The 17,790-nt window shown below is 45.6% G+C and overlaps 8 protein-coding genes across 14 annotated transcripts; 5 read left to right on the top strand and 3 right to left on the bottom strand.

Annotated features, from left to right (window-relative positions):
* The first annotated feature begins 174 nt into the window (after positions 1-174).
* Positions 175-1,752, top strand: Mthfs (methenyltetrahydrofolate synthetase). Of its 2 annotated transcripts, XM_089471614.1 has the most exons (5): positions 175-386; positions 483-698; positions 880-1,075; positions 1,138-1,393; positions 1,449-1,752. In XM_089471614.1, exons 3-5 carry the CDS (start codon positions 962-964, stop codon positions 1,682-1,684), a joined length of 606 nt encoding a protein of 201 aa, XP_089327740.1. In that variant the 5' UTR covers positions 175-386; positions 483-698; positions 880-961; the 3' UTR covers positions 1,685-1,752. The 2 variants fall into 2 exon arrangements, with proteins under 2 accessions (XP_089327740.1, XP_017867242.1); XM_018011753.2 differs by lacking the exon at positions 175-386 and having other exon boundaries at positions 476-698.
* Positions 1,660-7,887, bottom strand: vir (VIR_N domain-containing protein). The gene is made up of 6 exons (XM_018011743.2): positions 7,623-7,887; positions 6,867-7,555; positions 5,186-6,807; positions 3,148-5,125; positions 2,012-3,085; positions 1,660-1,945 (listed from the first exon to the last, which is right to left on the bottom strand). Exons 1-6 carry the CDS (start codon positions 7,686-7,688, stop codon positions 1,765-1,767), a joined length of 5,610 nt encoding a protein of 1,869 aa, XP_017867232.1. The 5' UTR covers positions 7,689-7,887; the 3' UTR covers positions 1,660-1,764.
* A 129-nt stretch (positions 7,888-8,016) lies between these two features.
* On the top strand, positions 8,017-14,495 carry LOC108616517 (ATPase inhibitor mai-2, mitochondrial). Its single transcript, XM_018011754.2, has 4 exons — positions 8,017-8,159; positions 8,401-8,487; positions 8,790-8,934; positions 14,179-14,495. The coding sequence occupies exons 2-4, from the start codon at positions 8,438-8,440 to the stop codon at positions 14,305-14,307; spliced, it is 324 nt and encodes a 107-aa protein (XP_017867243.1). The 5' UTR covers positions 8,017-8,159; positions 8,401-8,437; the 3' UTR covers positions 14,308-14,495.
* Positions 8,962-10,536, bottom strand: yellow-d2 (L-dopachrome tautomerase yellow-d2). The gene is made up of 2 exons (XM_018011750.2): positions 10,230-10,536; positions 8,962-10,114 (listed from the first exon to the last, which is right to left on the bottom strand). The coding sequence occupies exons 1-2, from the start codon at positions 10,483-10,485 to the stop codon at positions 9,066-9,068; spliced, it is 1,305 nt and encodes a 434-aa protein (XP_017867239.1). The 5' UTR covers positions 10,486-10,536; the 3' UTR covers positions 8,962-9,065.
* On the bottom strand, positions 11,622-14,006 carry yellow-d (L-dopachrome tautomerase yellow-d). 3 transcript variants are annotated; one of them, XM_089471612.1, is made up of 4 exons: positions 13,618-14,006; positions 12,861-13,375; positions 12,045-12,794; positions 11,622-11,978 (listed from the first exon to the last, which is right to left on the bottom strand). In XM_089471612.1, exons 2-4 carry the CDS (start codon positions 13,308-13,310, stop codon positions 11,847-11,849), a joined length of 1,332 nt encoding a protein of 443 aa, XP_089327738.1. In that variant the 5' UTR covers positions 13,311-13,375; positions 13,618-14,006; the 3' UTR covers positions 11,622-11,846. The 3 variants fall into 3 exon arrangements, with proteins under 3 accessions (XP_089327738.1, XP_089327739.1, XP_017867238.1); XM_089471613.1 differs by having other exon boundaries at positions 12,861-13,310; XM_018011749.2 differs by having other exon boundaries at positions 12,861-14,006.
* A 750-nt stretch (positions 14,496-15,245) lies between the features above and the next one.
* Positions 15,246-16,034, top strand: LOC108615074 (uncharacterized). Its single transcript, XM_018009309.2, has 3 exons — positions 15,246-15,501; positions 15,552-15,633; positions 15,687-16,034. Exons 1-3 carry the CDS (start codon positions 15,449-15,451, stop codon positions 15,888-15,890), a joined length of 339 nt encoding a protein of 112 aa, XP_017864798.1. The 5' UTR covers positions 15,246-15,448; the 3' UTR covers positions 15,891-16,034.
* LOC108615075 (Immune induced molecule 18) lies at positions 15,970-16,438 on the top strand. Its single transcript, XM_018009310.2, has one exon. It carries the CDS (start codon positions 16,148-16,150, stop codon positions 16,352-16,354), a length of 207 nt encoding a protein of 68 aa, XP_017864799.1. The 5' UTR covers positions 15,970-16,147; the 3' UTR covers positions 16,355-16,438.
* Positions 16,439-16,548: 110 nt separating this feature from the next.
* Positions 16,549-17,719, top strand: LOC149268510 (uncharacterized). Of its 4 annotated transcripts, none has more exons than XM_089470607.1 (6): positions 16,549-16,766; positions 16,834-16,894; positions 16,953-17,159; positions 17,224-17,318; positions 17,370-17,433; positions 17,493-17,719. In XM_089470607.1, exons 1-3 carry the CDS (start codon positions 16,672-16,674, stop codon positions 17,088-17,090), a joined length of 294 nt encoding a protein of 97 aa, XP_089326733.1. In that variant the 5' UTR covers positions 16,549-16,671; the 3' UTR covers positions 17,091-17,159; positions 17,224-17,318; positions 17,370-17,433; positions 17,493-17,719. The 4 variants fall into 4 exon arrangements, with proteins under 4 accessions (XP_089326733.1, XP_089326734.1, XP_089326732.1 ...); XM_089470608.1 differs by having other exon boundaries at positions 16,554-16,766; positions 16,953-17,112; positions 17,379-17,433; XM_089470606.1 differs by having other exon boundaries at positions 16,554-16,766; positions 16,953-17,112.
* The last annotated feature ends 71 nt before the right edge of the window (positions 17,720-17,790 follow it).

Raw genomic sequence — 17,790 nt, 5'->3', positions numbered from 1 at the left:
GATTAGCGTAAAGTGTAATGTGTAATTTTAGCAATCAGTTTGAACTTAACGTATAAGTCTTTATCAGAAATTTATAAAAGTACGAGATAATATATATCTCTCTTTCTCTCTATTTAACGGCAACAGCAAACCGGCTTTAGTTGAGTTGAATAATCCAATTCGAGCAGAACGCACCGATGTGAAATATGGAGGTGTTGGAGGATGATGTTTGGATTGTTACTATTCCAATGAAAATCTGCAAGACAAAAGTGTTAATCCAAATAACCGTTTACTACTTGATAAACAATGTGAAGAACTGATAACCTACAATACAATATAATACAATATGTTTGTGTAACTTTGGCATGTTTGTCATTCGATTTAGTACATTGAGAACTCCATTCAGTGTATGTATATATAATAATTTGTCAAATAAATAAAATATATATTAAATAATTATTCATTTATATATACAATTGAAAATATTTAATTTAACAATTCAGTCCGTCAGCTCGTTTTAAATTTGGCGGCTAAATTATTGAGAAAAAAAGCCAAATTCGACGAGAGCCCGACGTCGCCGACAGCACTGATAGCCGCAACTGCTGGCATTTTTAGTGCTAAATATAAAGTGTCAATCGCTGGTTTGAAAAGGGGGCGCACGCCAATTCGGCTACAGTGAATGCACGGCAAGACGAACTGTTGTATAAATATACAAATATGTAAGTAAATAATTATATAAGCACTGCGAGTCTCAAGCTTTGTAATTGCCTTATCAATTAATGTATGCAAATGAATGTATGCAAACCGACCTGTTGCTTGTTTACGAATCGGTGGAGGAAGAGCATGTGGTCGGCAAAAACTGATAATGCGCAGTTTTACTGATAAGCGACTAATCCACAGAGGGGCAGCTATAGAGGCTGCATGAGTGCAAGCTGAAATCAGTCGTTCTCCGGTCCATAGAGTGTGTGCACTGTGCTTCGCCATGGCAGCCATCCAAAATAGCCTTAAGGTAGCCCTGAGGAATCGCATGAAGGAGGTCCTCAGCTGTTTAACGCCCGAGATGATAGCTAGACAATCGGAGGCAGTGACCGAGAGAGTCAGTGCGCTTAGGTCAGATCTAGATCGCCGATTATACTTACGAACATCTGTTCTCGGCAGGTGCTGAAAAATGAGGCATTTCGTCAGGCTCAGCGCGTTAGCATCTATCTGAGCACCAGCGATGAGCTGGACACCACTGCGATAATCCGCGAGATGTTTAGGCTGGAGAAGATGGTGTTTGTGCCCACCTATCAGGGCACAAAGATGAAAATGGTGCGTTTGCGCGATATGAACGAGTACGAGGGATTGCCGCTGACCAAATGGAATATAAAGCAGCCCGATTTTAAGGAGAGCCGCGAGGATGCCATGACAAATGGTAAACAATGACCGTATAATATCCCTATGCGTAGCATACTCAATCTCTCCTGCAGGACATGGCATTGATCTGTTTATCGTGCCCGGCGTCGCATTCACGCGCAGCGGCGATCGCATGGGCCACGGCATGGGCTACTATGACAAATATCTGAAGCAGCATGCGGAAAAGTATCCGCACAAGAAGACAACCATTATGGCACTGGCCCTCAATGAGCAGATCGTCAGCAACGAGGAGCTGCCCATGGAGGATCACGATGTGCGCCTGAATTGTGTGATTACAGAGAATGCTTAAGTTTAATTACTTTACATACAAATTGTATAAATCAAATATACAGAAAACACTTTTGATATATGCAAAAACTGGCGCCGTCCCTAGCGCAGATAGGACGGTCTGGAGCGCAGGCCACGCCCACGTGGTCGTCCGCTGTAGTGGGGCGAAGTGTAGTGCGAGTCGCCGCTGCTGAAATGCCCTTCAGCAGCTCCCGAACGATACGGCGTGCCCGTCGTCTCGGACCAATTCGAGGGCGACCCGATGCGTAAGAGCTTCTTCTGCCTGCAAGCGAGAGGAGAAAACAAAACTGATAAAGATGCTATATTTACAAAGCGTAAAGCTCGTTACCTGTAGGCAGCTGCTGCTGATATGCGTGAGCCCCGGTTACGACCTACGCGCGAACCGCGCAACATTGAAGGTATTTTATTGTAGCCCGTTGGCCCGGTGGGCTGTGCACCGCACGTCTCCAGCGCCAGGAAATCGTCCACGTGCAGCGATGGTGGTCGCGATGTGTTTGGTGGTCTGGAGCGGAATAAGTCCCCACGGGAAGGTGGTGCCCGTGCAAAGCCGCGTCCTCGCACCGCACTTACGAACATCTTCTTCTCTGGCCGGCCCGTGGCAGGTTCCACCTCGACACGTCGAGTGCGGAAACATGGCGCTGTGGGTGTCATCTCGCGATTGGATTGCGGTGAGCCAGATAAATGCAGCACACGCTTGCAATCGCCCGTGAGATTCAGATCGGGATTTAGGCACACGTTGGCTAAATCAGTCAAGTCGCAAGCAATGCGCTCGTACAGCGGCTCATCCATATCCTCAATGACCTCAATTGGCAGCGGCTCCAGCCAGTAGCGCGCAGTCAGCTGGACATTCTCAGCCGTCGCACAGAAGCGTGTAAATATGGGACGTGCCTCGTACTGTGTGACGATGCCCTCAGCTTGCGGCAGATATGGCTCAACATTGAGTGGTCCTGTGCTGACGTTGCTGCCACTGGTTGCGTTTGCGTCGGCTTCATTTGGCGTTTCCACTGAGGCAGCCGTTGTTGGCTGCGTCTCCTGCTCCTGCTTGGATGCCTGCAGGGCAATAAGCTGCTTCAAATCACACAGAGCCGCCTCATTGGCCACGGCCTTGTGCTTCTCGAGCACTTTAAGTATGCGCTGCAAGACCGGCGGCTTATCCAGCTCCACATCCTGAAACTCAAGCAGCTGCGCGAGCTCAGATGGACCCAGCTTAAGCGTTCGGCTAGGCATGGCAGACATTGCTGGAGCTGGCTCAATTTGAGTCAGGGAGCGCAGCAACAGAATTAACGACTCTATGTTTGCATTATACTCAACCGTCTCATTGTGGAGTATAACACGTTCCATCCACGCCTGGAACTCGCTAATCTTCTGCTTCAACAACTGCGCCAGGTGATAGAAAGTGTAACTGTACAAAGAGAAAACAAGATTAAGTTCAAGTTTACTAAGAGATCTATGCTTGATACTTACTCGTGCTCGGTCAGGATGACCAGATTACGCACAGCCAAAATGGAAATTCCATGAGTGACCTCCACGCTGGCCAGATTACTGAACACAGCATCGATGACGCGTGGGATTAGTTCCTTGGGCGGCAGTGCAGCCGACAAATTGAGCGCTGGGTGCGCTGTGGATTTATGTGAAATTAAGGAGATGCCAGAGTCTAGGAAACTGTCGAGTATGCGATGCACTGCCTCCTGGCAATTGGAGACCACCTCGTTGAACTCGTTCAACGACAGCAGCGACTGGAAGAGCTCCCAGAACTTGCCCGACAATATGGACAGCATGGAGCTCTTAAGTGGCGCAAAGGCACAGAGCCGCGTGGAGAAACGTAGCAGGCGCTCCAGATTCGTCGTCGGCATGCAATTGGAGCTCTGGTATTCATTGCACAGCAGTTCCATTATGGTCTTGGCTATGAGCAGCGTCATGTTGGGTGCCAGGTCTGATAGCTGCATGCAGACGCGCTGCAGCATTTCGGACAGCTGCGGGAAACTTGAAGGCGCCAGCGCTTCCACCAGCTTGGCAATTTGTCCGCTCTGCGGATGCAGGTGAGCGGACCACAGCTTGCGTTCAGTGATCAAACGCTGCTTGTGCTGCTGCTTCAGCTGATCGCTCAGTGGCTGTGGCATGGGCAACGGCAGTGGCAACAATTCAGCCAGTAGCTTCAGGCCCGGTATAAAGTTGGCCGGTCCATCAATGTTCTTCAGCACCTCGCGTATCATTTGCGTCCAGAGGGACTTATGCAACGATTCCTCGTCTTGCTCGTGCGGCTGCGTATAGGCCAACAGTGTTTGTACCACCTCCAGCTTGCACTGCTCCACCTCAGCACCCGCCTGGCAGCGCGTGGGATAATAGTACAACAGGAAGTATACCTTAACCAGATGATCGATCGAAGTCAGGTCTTTGAAGGCGCCATCGCGGCACAGTATGGCATAGGAGAGCAGTTCGCGTAGAATTTGCAGCGTGGGCAACATGATCTGGCAGCAGTGCACGCCCTGAATGGTCATCAAAGCGGGTGCATGCATGCCGGGCTGCTCAAAGTACGTGCACAGCCGTTCCATTATCTGAATCATTAGCTGTACGCCATCCGCAGCGTACAGCTGGAGGGCCACAAAGCGATGTTTCAACTCCTCGGTGTCCGGCCGTTTGGACTGCTTGACGCCGGGCGGCGGTGTCGACTTCGTGGTGACCAGATAACGCAGTATTCTCAAGGCCATAATCAGATCCCCAGGGAAGGTGGTAAGATAGTCAAGAGATCGACCAATCACCTCAACTAGGGGCATGATGTCGTCGTAGATGAACACATTAATGGCCTCCAGTGGCTTCATGTACACATACATCTCCTGCAACACGGCCGACACTGATGGCTCGAAGGTTTCGTGGTTCTTGGCCAGCTCCAGTATGACAGCGCCATGCTCGATCAGGTAGTCGAGCTGTTCACAGTAGCGCACACAACAATCCACCATGTCCACCGCATAGCTGAGCACTGGACTCTTGTATTTGGTGCCTGGCGAGCTCAGCTGTCGCTGCGCTTGCAGCCGCTGTTCCTTTTTAATAAGGTCCATGCAAATCTTTAGGTTATTGTTCAGTCCCAGCACCTCGATGGTGTGCTGACGACCTGCCGGGTCGCAAGTCTGTGAGTATATTGCGTGCATATGTGTGGCCACTGTGATGGCATCGTACTCAGGCAGTGCAGCCGTGAACACAATCGCATCCAGGTGATAGCGCGTCTGCACTTTGTAGGCCAACTCAATCCCAAGGCGGGCCAGGCGTGGCAAAACGGGCCGAAGGACGGGCGCTAGCTTTTGAGGTGCTTTGACAGGCGTGGGCTCCGTTTGTACGGCAACGTCAATGGCCACAGTTGCAGCAGCCGCTCCCTCTGCTTTAACTTCGGTTTCCTTATCGGAGCTGTCTGATGTGTCCAAAGGCTTATCCGTTTCCTCAGATTTGACTGCAAGATTTACAAGAATATAAGTATTGCATAAAAGCTAGACTTAAGCAAGTCACTTACCAGCCTCTTCCTCTTCCTTTTCTATTTCTGGCTTGGGCATGCTGGGCACTTCATCCAGGCCCAGCAGTATGGCCACAATAAGTTGTGTCGCCTCGAACGCATCGTCCACAAAGTAGTCTATGCCCACGTGTGATTTGAGCAGAGCATGCATCAGATCCAGCGTGCACAGGAATGTGGTGGCAGGGAGTTCCTTGGCATTGCTTAGAATCAGCAGCAGGGATTCGGCCAGCGCATGCTGTTTGAAGTAGGACTGCAGCGCATTGCCAAAGCTCCGCTGTGCATTGGGATCTGTGACCACTTCGAACTTCTTGGAGACGGGCAGAAATCGACGCGGCTGCTGAAAGCTCAGCTGGTTGGCTACCAAAGCATCCATAATCATCTCAAACGCGTACTCGATTTCCTGACAGATCTGCTGTGGCGGCCGTTCCACTTTGCGAACAAAGAGCTGATTGCAGCTGTTGCGCACACTCTCCAGTGCTTCGTAGAGGTGCAGCTTTTTTATGATGGCCTGCAGGGCGTATTTGGTGCGTGTGAGCTTGGCTGCCTTGATAGACTCGATAATCAGCTGATAGCCATTGGTGTTGCCACCCAGAAAATGCTTAATGCCCAATTGGGTGTCCAACATGGCGTAGACAGCTTTTAGCAGCTGCAGTTTTATGGACAGTGCCATGTAGGGCTCCTGATAGAGACTGAAGACGGCCTCGAACGGATCAAAGTTGTGCTGCTGCAGCAGATGTCGGAACAGCTGCTCGTTGTTGCACAATAACTCAGCCATGCGAGCGCCCAGCTTGATATGTCGTATTTTAAATGCTGGCTGTGGTTGCATGCAGGCCGCCTGGAAGCTCAATGCAATCTGCAAAATATTCGCTGCCTGACGCAGATGCGACTCGTCGTTCTTGAAAAACTGCTGCAGCACAAAGTTGCGGCGCTTGTAGTGCTGCGTTAAGTAGGCCAGTTGATTATTTAACTGCTCGCCGAGGTAGACGAACTGCTCTCGCTCGTCTACAGTGACTCCGCCGTGCTCTTCGTTAAAGGCGCTCACATTGTCCCATCTGATCTGCAGAGATAGCTTCTTGAAGAGTAGCCGCAGTGTATCGAGCTCTTTGCTGAAGTGAGTCAGCAAGTCGCCATCGTATTTCTGTAGCGGACGTTGCCATGGCTCGAAGGCGTCTATGGCAGGTGGTGCAGCTGCTGCGGCTGCCTCCAGTTCGCGCTCATACTCTGCTGCAGCAGCCGCATCTACTCCATCGTCTTCGTCTTCCATATCGTCGCCCATGATTTCATCATCACTAAGAATGGGCTCAAATTGCTCCTGCGGTGTTTCAGAGCGCTCTCGTTCACGATCCCGCTCTTCTTCGTCGCGCTCTCGTGGCAACGACTCCGAAGAGTGGCGATAGCCATGCGAGCTCTGCAGCTTATAGGGCGAGCGTGTATCGTCGTCGTCATAGTCCATGGTGTCTGGAGAACGAGGACGTGTTGGCGAGTCAATTGAAACAGGAGGCGTACGAGGCCACTTGTGCTCATCTGCATCGGAGCGAGAGCGCTCTGAACGCTTGCGTCGCGCTCTGTGACTGGAATACTCTGGTGAACGCGACCAATCACGCGGCGCCTTGTCGCGCGAACTGTTAATAGATATTTTGAAGCATTAAAAGTGAAGTAACAAAACCTTTAGAGTACTCACCAGCGCAAGTATTCCCTGTCATTGCTCTCTGAGTGCGTGTGCGTGCGCAGCGGCGGTGGAGAGTGATCAGTAGAATGCGTGGACCGTCGCATGCGTCGCAATTCCCGCTGCTCCTCGTCTGCATGCTGGTGGTAGTGATCACGCGACATGCCATATTCGATATCGTCGTGCTCGTAGTCGCTCACGCTGACGCTAGCCTTGTGTGCAGCAGCGGCCATCAGCTCAGTTTGCATTGGCTCTGACCAATCATCTTTGATCACTTCATCGGGCAGAAGAACCTCTCCGCTTAGATTGCACATCTCGGGTCCAGTCATTGCTGGCTCGCACGGTAAAGTTGGGCTGGCAATAGGCTCAGTCACAGAGTTGGTTAGTATGCCATATACAGCTAAGGTAATGGCGCTATACCAGCCACGTAACACAAGACCATCTGTTGGTATTTTCTCTTGAGAGCAGTCCAGATGTATGCAGTCATTCTGGTTGTAGCGCAACAAGCCCAGATTCTCAAACGCTGAGGCACCCGGCATACCCAAATCATTGACAAAGAACTCCAGATCGAACTTGGACGGATTCGTGGCACCTAGACGAACGCCGCCGGGAAAGTCCGCTTGAACTCGCGCGCCCAATGGTATAATGCGCACTTGTGTTATAAACACAGGCTTTGGGAACTGAACCAAGTCCAAGTTGATATCCTGCAACAGTTGCAATATGTTGTTAATACACGCATGTTGATATCAAGAAAATTCTAATTTTACTTACGGTAACTTCTTCATGTGAGAAAGTGTCGAAGAATAATAACTCAGCTCCATCGTCGGCGTCGGCCATTTTGGCGTGCAATATTGCCCCGCTTACGCGATAAATTCAGTAAATTTATATTAAACCAATAAACAAGCGTCAGTCGGCAAATTTTTTGTTGAGAGCTCTTCAAGTGTGAACGTTGCGGCGCTCTCTTAAAAATACCGAAATGGCGTTGCCACACGATTAAAATGTTGCATGTTGAAGTATGTCAGACTTGCGAATTTAAATACACATAAATAGTCTATTAGACTATCACCGCAGACCTTAAATACATGCCATTGCTCAATATGAAATCAATGGCTCGAATTCAACATGCCTGACAACTTGTATGATAGGTTGCACAAACTTGATTACGATTCCCATCAAATAAATGGAATCTTAGGTGGCAACCTTAACAGCTCGTACACACTGGCACTGCCAGTCTGGCAGCTCTAAAAGCAACCGGCTAGAAGCTTCGGCCACACTTCTACATACAAGTTTGACACGCAGAAGAGTCAGGTACGTTTTTTTGCGCCACAAAAAGTTCTTTCTGATATATATGTACGTACATGTATAAATGTTTATACATATTATTGAATGCTTTTCTTTGTATTAAAAATAAATATACACATATACATCTAGATACAATGTTTATACTAAAGACTTTTCTTTGTTAATTTTTGAGTTCAATGCATCTAAGCTTGAACAATTTCTTGCATATCATCGTTTGTTTTAATAACTGTTCTTTTTTCTCTTCTAGATTTTTACACAAATTTTTGCATAACTTTTTGAGGAAAATGTTCGTTGTACGTCGTAGCGCAGCCCGTTTGTACCCAGCTGGAGTGCAGTAAGTTATTTACTCTAATTAAATGCTAATTGGTTAACGCCTTTATACAAAAAATGGCTTGAAAAACTAAAAATTTTCTTTATGCGCTTACACACAGATATCTATTTATATGTACACTTTGTAAATTATGCCGATAAGATAAACAAATAGAGCCCCGAAATTTCTTTATGCTTGACCCGGCACAAGTTGTTTGTGTGTGTGTGTGTATATAAATATGTGTGTTTGTGTGTCGGCTTATGACTTCCTATTACATAACCTGCGCAAAAATTCTAATGCTTCAATGTATTGCGCTGCACCTACAGATTGGCGAAAATGAGCGGCAGCCAGGTCGGCGACTTGGGAAGCGGCGCCGGCAAGGGCGGTGGCGGCGGCGGCTCCATCCGTGAGGCTGGCGGCGCCTTCGGCAAACTGGAGGCTGCACGCGAGGAGGAATACTTCTACAAAAAGGTGAGTGAACTTCAGTTCAACTTGAACTTCAAGTGGATAAAAATATTTACAATTTATTTAAATAGCATTAGAGGCTACATGAGAAATCTTGAAAATCCGCTAATAAATATAGAACAATCAAATAATTGAGCCTAGTGGCAGGACAATCCATTGAGTAGCTCGTAGATGCCGCACTTCTGTATACGATAATTAACTTCCTTGAAATTCAGCCCAGTACCAAAAGCCTTTTGCAAGCGATTAGAGAGCGCCCAAAGCTCTTCCTTGCCCTCGTGGTTTCTGACTATCTTCAGGCCACTGACGAATTGCAGCCGTTGCTCGTCCTCTATTAACAGGGCCATATTCTCAGGGGTATATGATTGACGTATGTTCCAAGCCAGTATGCTGGGAGGCTGCACCAAGCCGCAGAGCAACATGCCTGTCTCGCTCATGGCTGCGGCCACACACTGGCTGCCTCGCTTGCCTAGGAGTACAAATTGATCGAGGCCTGCGCTGACATCATTCCGCTTCCAGATGCTTCCATTGTTAACCACACTCAGGGGAATTGCCATTTGCCAGTCGCTGGACAGCGAGTGGAAGTAGAGCATGCGCTCCAAATGCCCCGCCAGTCCGTGTGGCGTCAGTGACATGGCCACGCTTCCATCCCACAGCTGGAAACTCTCGCCGGCTATTTTGAAAGTGCCAAAGTCCGGATGCGGATAGGTGTACTTGTTCTCGATGCGCCACGATTTCTGGGCGGCCACGTCATAGACCACAATGCCATCGCCAATGGAGTCAGCCATGTATACATGTCCCACATCGCAATTCTTCGCATCCATTTCAATTGTGGGCGTTACAAAGCGACTTACGCCCGTCTTGTACACATCTTGTGGCAAGCGGTAGTGATGCACCACGCCCCCACTGGCCAGATCAAGGGCGTACAGCTGCGGCGGGCAGTGCTGCACAAAGTCAATCTCCCCACTGTCCAGTATCCACATGCGTCCGCACTCGTCAATCTGAGTGCGATAAACGGAAGTCAGCCCATTGCAGTCGGCGCCATGAGATTGATGCCAATCGTAGCTGGGATAGGCTCGTAGCTCGGTGCCATTCTCCCGCACCTCGTTGGTGACATAGGCCAGGGAGTAGGGAACGCCCTTAGTGAAGCGAGGTATAGTCACAAAGATCGAGGGTGTTTTGTCACCATCTAAGCGCGAGAAAGTTCACATTAAGTTAAACTTGAAGTACAACAAAGGCGAATGATGTCAGCATTGAAGCTTTTTGCCTTGCATTTGATTAATATCCAAACTCATTTTACTTACGTGTATAGTAGACATCCACATCGATGGGCACAACATTGTCAGGATCATAGAGGCCAGCGCGCAGGACACGCTCCCGTTCCTTTGGCGTCGGAAAGCCTAGCTCCAGGTTGCGCGCCTCGAACACTCTTTCCAAGGCCTTGGAGTGGTATCCGATGCCAGGTGCTGTCGCATACTGTCCTGCCACAATGGCAATCAGACAGCTAACTAAAGCAATTATCCTTATGCAATGCTGGTAATTCATGCTGCTGTAATCCATTCACTTTCGCGCGATGTGCTCCACGTAAGGCCGAAACAGTTACTGCGCTCGCGTCGCCAGCGAACGGCCCATGTCTTTCTAATACGGCTATCAGCCGACCGACCAGACCTGATCAATTGGGTCAGCTTTGTGGTAAACTGGTTTAATTGCCAATTGAAAGCTTGCATTAAAATTCTCATTGTAGCGATCTTGTTTAAGTCCACTGCGGGCCAAAAACAAATCTGGCTAAGCTGTGCGATTCGGGGCACTAATTATGCCTGCGTTCCAGCCACTTCCAGCTACTTCCAGCTTCCACTCGCTGCAACACACGGCGTCAAGGTAGAGTCCATTGGCCCCCCATATATGTGTTGTAACAATAAATTACATATACTCTAACGAAAGTCGTTAAGACTTTTTGTTAACTGATTTTTCGGTTTGCTTAAGCCCGTGTTGACACCCTTTTTTTTGTCGTGAATATCAACAAAGCTGAGCAGAGGCTCGCGCTACTCTGGTATCATCTGCTTTGGCTAAAAAATCCCCATGAAATTTGTATTTAGGGCGAGGTTTTTATATAGATGTATTATTATTATATTAACGACTTTTTTTTTTTAAAGAGACTAATGCGATATTTGCAAAAGAGTCAAAGAGTGAATTATAGTTGCAAGTTTCTCTGCTCAAATTTCTTTAGTATTGAAACTAGGTTAGTGAGCAACTAAATATAAAGAATATCACATCGCTTAATATAAAGAGCTATGTCTCAGTTAGTCTGCTCCCTAACTCAGTTCTTTAGACTACTCTAGTTAGTATAAGTTGTTATTTGAGAGTATATATTAGTCGCTTTAATAGTCCTCTTTATAGCTTTTTGCTGTTTTTATTTATAACCGGATCCCGCTTAAATATTGTTAACATGTTGCTGTAAAACAAATTCCGCTCGCTCCGTGTGTTGGCTCGAATTCATCTTCAATGCGTAGCATTAGCGATAAGGCGACTTATGAACTTGATGACAAAAATATAAGCGATAGTAATACAACAACACGTAGCATTGTGTCACGAAAATAACACCCTGTATAATGTGTTTTGAAAACGCGTGTCAGTTTTTTGTTTTTGTTTTTCGTTTTTGATCAAGTCCAGGTATTCAAATTGTAAGGAATACAACATTCTTGTATAATGACTGCAATCATCATAATTCATAAGTATTTTAATTGTCTGGTAAAATTATAGGATATATATTTAAAATTAATATAGAAGCAGAGCTTTGGGATATTTGAATTTTTACTTTAACGAGTGTTCAATATACTATATAGATAATTAGCTATTGCGCCTTGGAACAGCCTAAGATATTTAAGTAATTTGTATTTATGTATAACTGTTTACTGTGTAGCTTAAGTAAAGATCAGACGATTCGTCAGATCATCGTCGCTGGCGAAGTACATGCCGCTGTGAATATCGTCGAGCTGGCGGCGCATGATGCGGAAGTTAACCTCGTTCGAGTTCAAAGTGCCCGCCGAAATTTTCTATAAGAAAGAAAAAAACGTGGATCAGTAAACCGAACGCAAGAGATCAGTGAAGCTATATCTAACCTGGAAACGATTGGAGAGCATCCAGAGCTCCTCCTGACCGCCAGGATTGCGTAGGACTTTCATGCCACTAACGAACTGCAGCTCGCTGGATTTGGCAGGCAGATTGCCAAAGTTGCGTGTGGTGTAGGGCGTATTCGTGTTCCAGGCGAATAGCTTGATGGGATTGAGGGTGACACAGTAGAGATTGTTGCGACTGTCCATAGCAGAGGCGGCACACTCGCTCTTACGCCTGCCCAGCAGCTTGAATTGATCCTCCATGGCACCCGAATCGTCCTCCCAGTTCTGTCGCCTGTTGATCAAGCTGAGCGGCACAGAGTACTCGCTGATGCTGGCCAGTGGATGGAAGTACAGATTCTGTCTATCATTGTTCACGCTAAAGATGCCGTCCATCAGAGTGAAGCTCTCGCCGGCAATGGTGTGGCGGCCATAGTCGGGATCCGGGTACATGAAGCGGTTCTCAATGCGCCAGGCTGCGTCGGCCTGATGATCGTACACGATGAGTCCGTGGTAGTTTACGTCCGGTATATAGATCATGGTGCGGGCACAGTTGCCACGCGGCGGCGGATCCTGCGTTAGCAGATTGGTTGCGATGAGTATCGAAGCGTGAGCCACATAAGTATCGTTGGGCAAACGGAAGCGATGCAGCAATCTATCGGTGCTCAGGTCAAACTTCAGCAACTGTGGCGGACAGTTCTGCACGCCACCCACATTGCCCGAGTCAATGACCCACATCTGATTGCACTCGTTGATCTGTCAATGGCAGAGGGATGAGGTTAGATTTCCTATTCTATGTCACCAAGAGCTCGAGCTACTCACAGACACACGGAATGCTGACGTAATCTGGTCACAGTTGTCGCCATTGTTGTTATGCCAACTGTAGCCCGGATACGGCTGCAGCTGGGGACCATTGTGGCCCGGCCGCTCGGAGACTGTGGCCAGCGTGTAGGGTATGCCGGTGACGAAGCGTGGCACTGTGGTGAAGATGCGCACCTGTCCGTTGGGCAGGTAATGGGGCTGCACATCAATGGGCGTGCCATAGCCAGGCATCAAATTGCCATCCGACTGCGCCTTCTGCCGATCCCTGTCCGAGGCGAAGCCGTACTCCAACTGCTGCCATTCCTTCAGTGTCTCCACGGAGCGCACGGGTCGCGCTGCTCCAAGAACGCTGCTCACCGAACCAGTGTAGCCAGCAGCCAACACGCCAAAGCTTGCTCCGACGACTAGCAGCAGCGGCACAATCAACATGTTGTTGCGCCTACGTTTCATCTTGAATGATTTCCGAAGTTGTCAATGAGCTATGTGGAATTGATCTGGTCTGCGCTTATCAACGTCTTTAGAATTTGATGGGAGCGTGTATTTGTTTTTGTGTTATTAATATTTATTTTTTTGGAACTGATAGGTATTATATATTTATATATTAATTTAGCTAAAGCTAAGCCTTTGCATGAGTATTGACTTTCAATTAGCTGTATTTGCGTTGTGGCTGGACACTCTCAGCTTGGCCAGTTGTATTAGTAGCCTTGGCCTTGTGTGCAATGCTCACTTTCTTGGCAGACTCTTTGCTTTTACTCACGCTTTTATCACTTCGACTGGCGACGCACAACTAAAACTGGTTGGCAGGCAGAGCCAGCCTATAGCCAATACAACTGATACAGAATCAGGTTCAGGGTTGGCTTTGGTCAGCGTGTGGATCTCAGGCAGATGCTACTGCTACAGCCGCAGCAGCACTGATTATATGCTGGCCGTTTTTTCCCCACCTTTTTTCTCTTTATTGGCTCTTATGTTCTCTCGTTCGCAAGCTAATAATATGGTAGCTGGCTAATTTGCATAGAGTGACATGCTTTTTGTTTTTGGGTTTTTTTTCGGGGTTGACTGGAGAGTTGTTTGTATTCTGTCAAGTGTGTGCTAAAAAATCGTTTTTGCTTAATATTCGCGTTGACACTCAGACACTGGGGCTTTGGCCCATTGCTAAGCGGCTTTATAACGTAGTCGCTATTGTCTGTAAATAATGCGAAAGATAATAAATGTTGTCAGTTATCGTCAAGCTATAATTAAGACAGAATAACGTTTGAGTGCTCTCGTGATTAAATTTGCTAATTACTTTCTCTAACGACCATTTTTGTGCTCTTTACAGCAAAGGGAGCAGCTGGAGCGCTTGAAGAACGATCAGATCCATCAGGCCGAATTCCATCATCAGCAGATCAAGGAGCACGAGGAGGCCATCCAGCGTCACAAGCAGTTCCTCGACAACCTGAACAAGTGAACGAAGCAACAAACCAACCAACACAAAGCAGCTTTCACATCACCTGAAACTATGATATGACATTTACTTAAATGCATTTAGAGATTTTGTTTGTATTGTTCTTAAAGCTTAAACCGAACTGTTTAAATGCTTAAATAAAAATTGTTTTTTGATATTTTTGCTTCTGGCATATACAACTTTTAAATAAATTTGTTTTTCTGCTGCCGTCAGTCGGGTCGGGTCGCCTCGCTCGCCTCCATTGATAAATATGATTTAATTAAAATTTTAATTTGACTCGTCTAAGAGATGACAAAGTTGGCGATTCGCTTTGCCATGGGAGTAGTCTAACTTCATGAATAAATAAATTGTAATCAAGTATTTATATTTCATGCAATTAACAGCATTTAAGGCGGGTTTGTTGTACACGCCGAACGCTCGCAGCAAAAATGTACAAAGTCATTCATTAATTTGTATTTATTAGCATCTTTTTCATTCATCTGTAAATTAATTTGATTTGAAATTACTTCTGGTGCAGTAAAGTGAATTTCATCGCATTTATTTGATCGTATCGACGATCATTTTGGGCGGCATTTTCTTGTTTGTGAATTAAAAAGGAAGTACACGCCTTTTTTACTTTAGGTTAATTTAAGCTCTTGATGACGAAAGTCTGAAATTTGTGTCGCCTGATTCACAAAAGGTAAGCCCACTTTTAATATTTATTTATATCTTATATAAGAAATATAAAAAAAATATTTTAAAAATTATTTACACATGGAAACCCTATTTATGAGTTAAATTATCAAACAAAATCGGAACTAAGGTCGTTAGACGGCTTTAGGTCAGCGTGATAAGCATGTGCAAATCAAATTTAATGTGTATGCCTAAAAGTATGCAGTAATAATTTCATACAAAAGTGTTTATACAGCAGCGTCCAAAATAAAGTATACAGCCATTAAATTATGCCATTTGAATTGAATAACACCCAAATTTTATGCTCTAATCCAGCAAGCTGAATCCCAAATTGATAAACTGGTATACATTGTGAAATATTTCAGTTAGAACATAACAATACCTTGTATATGGAAGCAAACATTCGTCTCATAAAACAGATTCTTGGCTTCTGACGGTTATACAGACAAATATTAAAAAAACACAAAAAAAAATGGCAAACTTAATACGCAAAATTCTAAAGCAGACCAAAGATTTCACCCAATGGTAAGTTCAAATCAGAGAAAGTTACTACCACTAACAAGTGACGGTACTAGGAAATACTTGATCAAAAGCAACTTTAATCTGGCTAACGTAATGCGAAACAGTACAGACCTGGAGCTAGAGGAACTGCGTTTGGTAAGATCAGCCAGATATGTATATATACATAGATATATGATAAACATTTACAGGAGCGCGCTGAGCTCGAGGCCCGCTCGAAGCTGCTCTGGCAGAGACAGCGTTGCGTCGAATCCATGTTGACCGATCTGACGAGGAGCATTAAACAAATGGAGTTCGACATTGATCTAATGCAGATGCAGAAACCGGCGTCCATAGCACCTCAGGAAACCCCAACAAATGAAGAGCCACCAGCGAAACGCGAGCAAAAGATATAGAGAGATACAGAGAGCGGGAGAGGGAGCGAAAGAGAGAGGGAGCAAATAAGTCTGTGATTTTGTTTTCCTTTTTTTTTTCTTTTTTTTTTTTTTTGTTGTGTTCGCTTATCAGGGGGCTCACTTGGAAGACACAAATTGCTAAAATCCCACTCGGTGCTTTACCGCAAGCCACAAGCGACTGCTGTCTCCATATATAATCGCCTCGCCCCACTGAGCTGAGCTATTAGTCGCACCGAGAAAGCTTCACCGAGCACATCATGAAATTCATCGCACTCTGCTTCTTTCTGCTGTTGGCTCTGATCGCGACGCTCGGCAGTCTGCCCGGCGCAGTGGCAGAACCATCTCGTGACAGTGGCGGCAACAGCTGGCGGGGCGGCTCCTCGGGCACCCAGCCAAAGCAACGGCCCTTCATCTACGATGCGCCCATACGACAACCTGGTCGGCCCCAGACTAGGTACGCCTAAACAAAAGCCACTGACTGCCCTAAGAACGATCAAATATCATTTTGCAAATTTCAATAAAATAATAACAGCTTTATAACAACTAAAGATCTGTGATTTTTTTTTGTTTTGCTTGTGGTGGGATGAGAGGGCATTTGTGCTGAATATAGATAATCTTTGTCAGCATTTATTTCTAGTAAATTCCCAGCTCAATTTAGCCTTACCTTAGACTTCAAGTTGAAGTTTGAAAATGCCACTGGCTTTCATATACTCGTAAATTTCAATGCTTTTATATTTGTAAATTTATTATTCAAAATTTTAAGCATCTCAAAATTAAGAAAATGACTCCCATTCATCGGTTTCTGAGTTTCTTTGTTGCCAAGAATCTGCGCCTGTTGCAGTCGTCGCCATTAGTGCGCTGTCAACAGTTGCTGAAGTGAGTATGATATGATATGATATGATATCGATAACTGAATCGCCTGCTGCTGTTCGATCACCTGTAGATTTTCCAGTCAGATCCATGAGGCGGGCAAGGCCAAGGAGAATGTGCATTTCCTGAAAATGGTACGATATGGAATGCAGCCGAGACTCTGAATTTGATTAACCATCCTCTATCTTTTAGCAACGAGAACAGCTGAAGGAGCTGCGTCAGAAAATACTTAAGGAAAAGGAAGTGATCAAGGACCGTATCCAGCAGCTGGACAAGCAGATAGACTCCATCAAAAGGAAAAACGATGAGCGTGAAAATACTAAAACCTGATTCACTTGGAAATTGTGAATACGTAGGCCTTCCGAATAACTTCAATACTTTGAGAATAATACTTTTAAAATCCATTTTAACATCTTGAATTTTCGAAATTGTTTTTTTTTAATTTTAAATTTTTTCTTTTAAGGATTGGAATATGGCAGCCTTGTTCTTGGGCCTCAAAACTAAAGCAGTATTGAATTTGTTGAGACCGTTAAGATTAGCTCACGTCACAAAGTTTCAGTGAGTTTTCAACATCATATATATTAATATATTTTAATAATTTTATTAAAGACCTTACAGTCGAAAATTGATGAATAATATGAATCCGCGTGACTATCAAAACGCCTTGCAAAGAGTTTGTATTATTAAAACTTGTGATTTCTATATAATTGTTTTTATTTCTAACTTTTATAGCTCCATTTGCAACTGAACTTAATCAAGAAAAAAAAGCTGCACGATCGCCTCAGGCTGGACTATAAAATTGAACAATTGGATAGAAAAATTGAATACGTAAAATTGCGTTTAAAGGATGCAACAAAGAAATAATATAACTATGAATGTTGAGCCAAAAGAAATGGAAAACATTAAGAATTCAATTATACATAATTAAAAACTATTGAACAGTAAATTTAATAAAATTATATACTGTTTTATATAAAAAAAAACAACAATTTCTTCATTAATAGAATCAGTCATTAGTTAAGTTGTCTAC

The sequence above is a fragment of the Drosophila arizonae genome, chromosome 5, assembly GCF_054131065.1.
Source record: "Drosophila arizonae isolate 15081-1271.41 chromosome 5, UAZ_ARI_1.0, whole genome shotgun sequence".
In the NCBI taxonomy this organism is placed as follows: domain Eukaryota; kingdom Metazoa; phylum Arthropoda; class Insecta; order Diptera; family Drosophilidae; genus Drosophila; species Drosophila arizonae.
The sequence above is the reverse complement of the archived record's forward strand: the minus strand, read 5'-3'. Positions and strand labels throughout refer to the sequence as shown.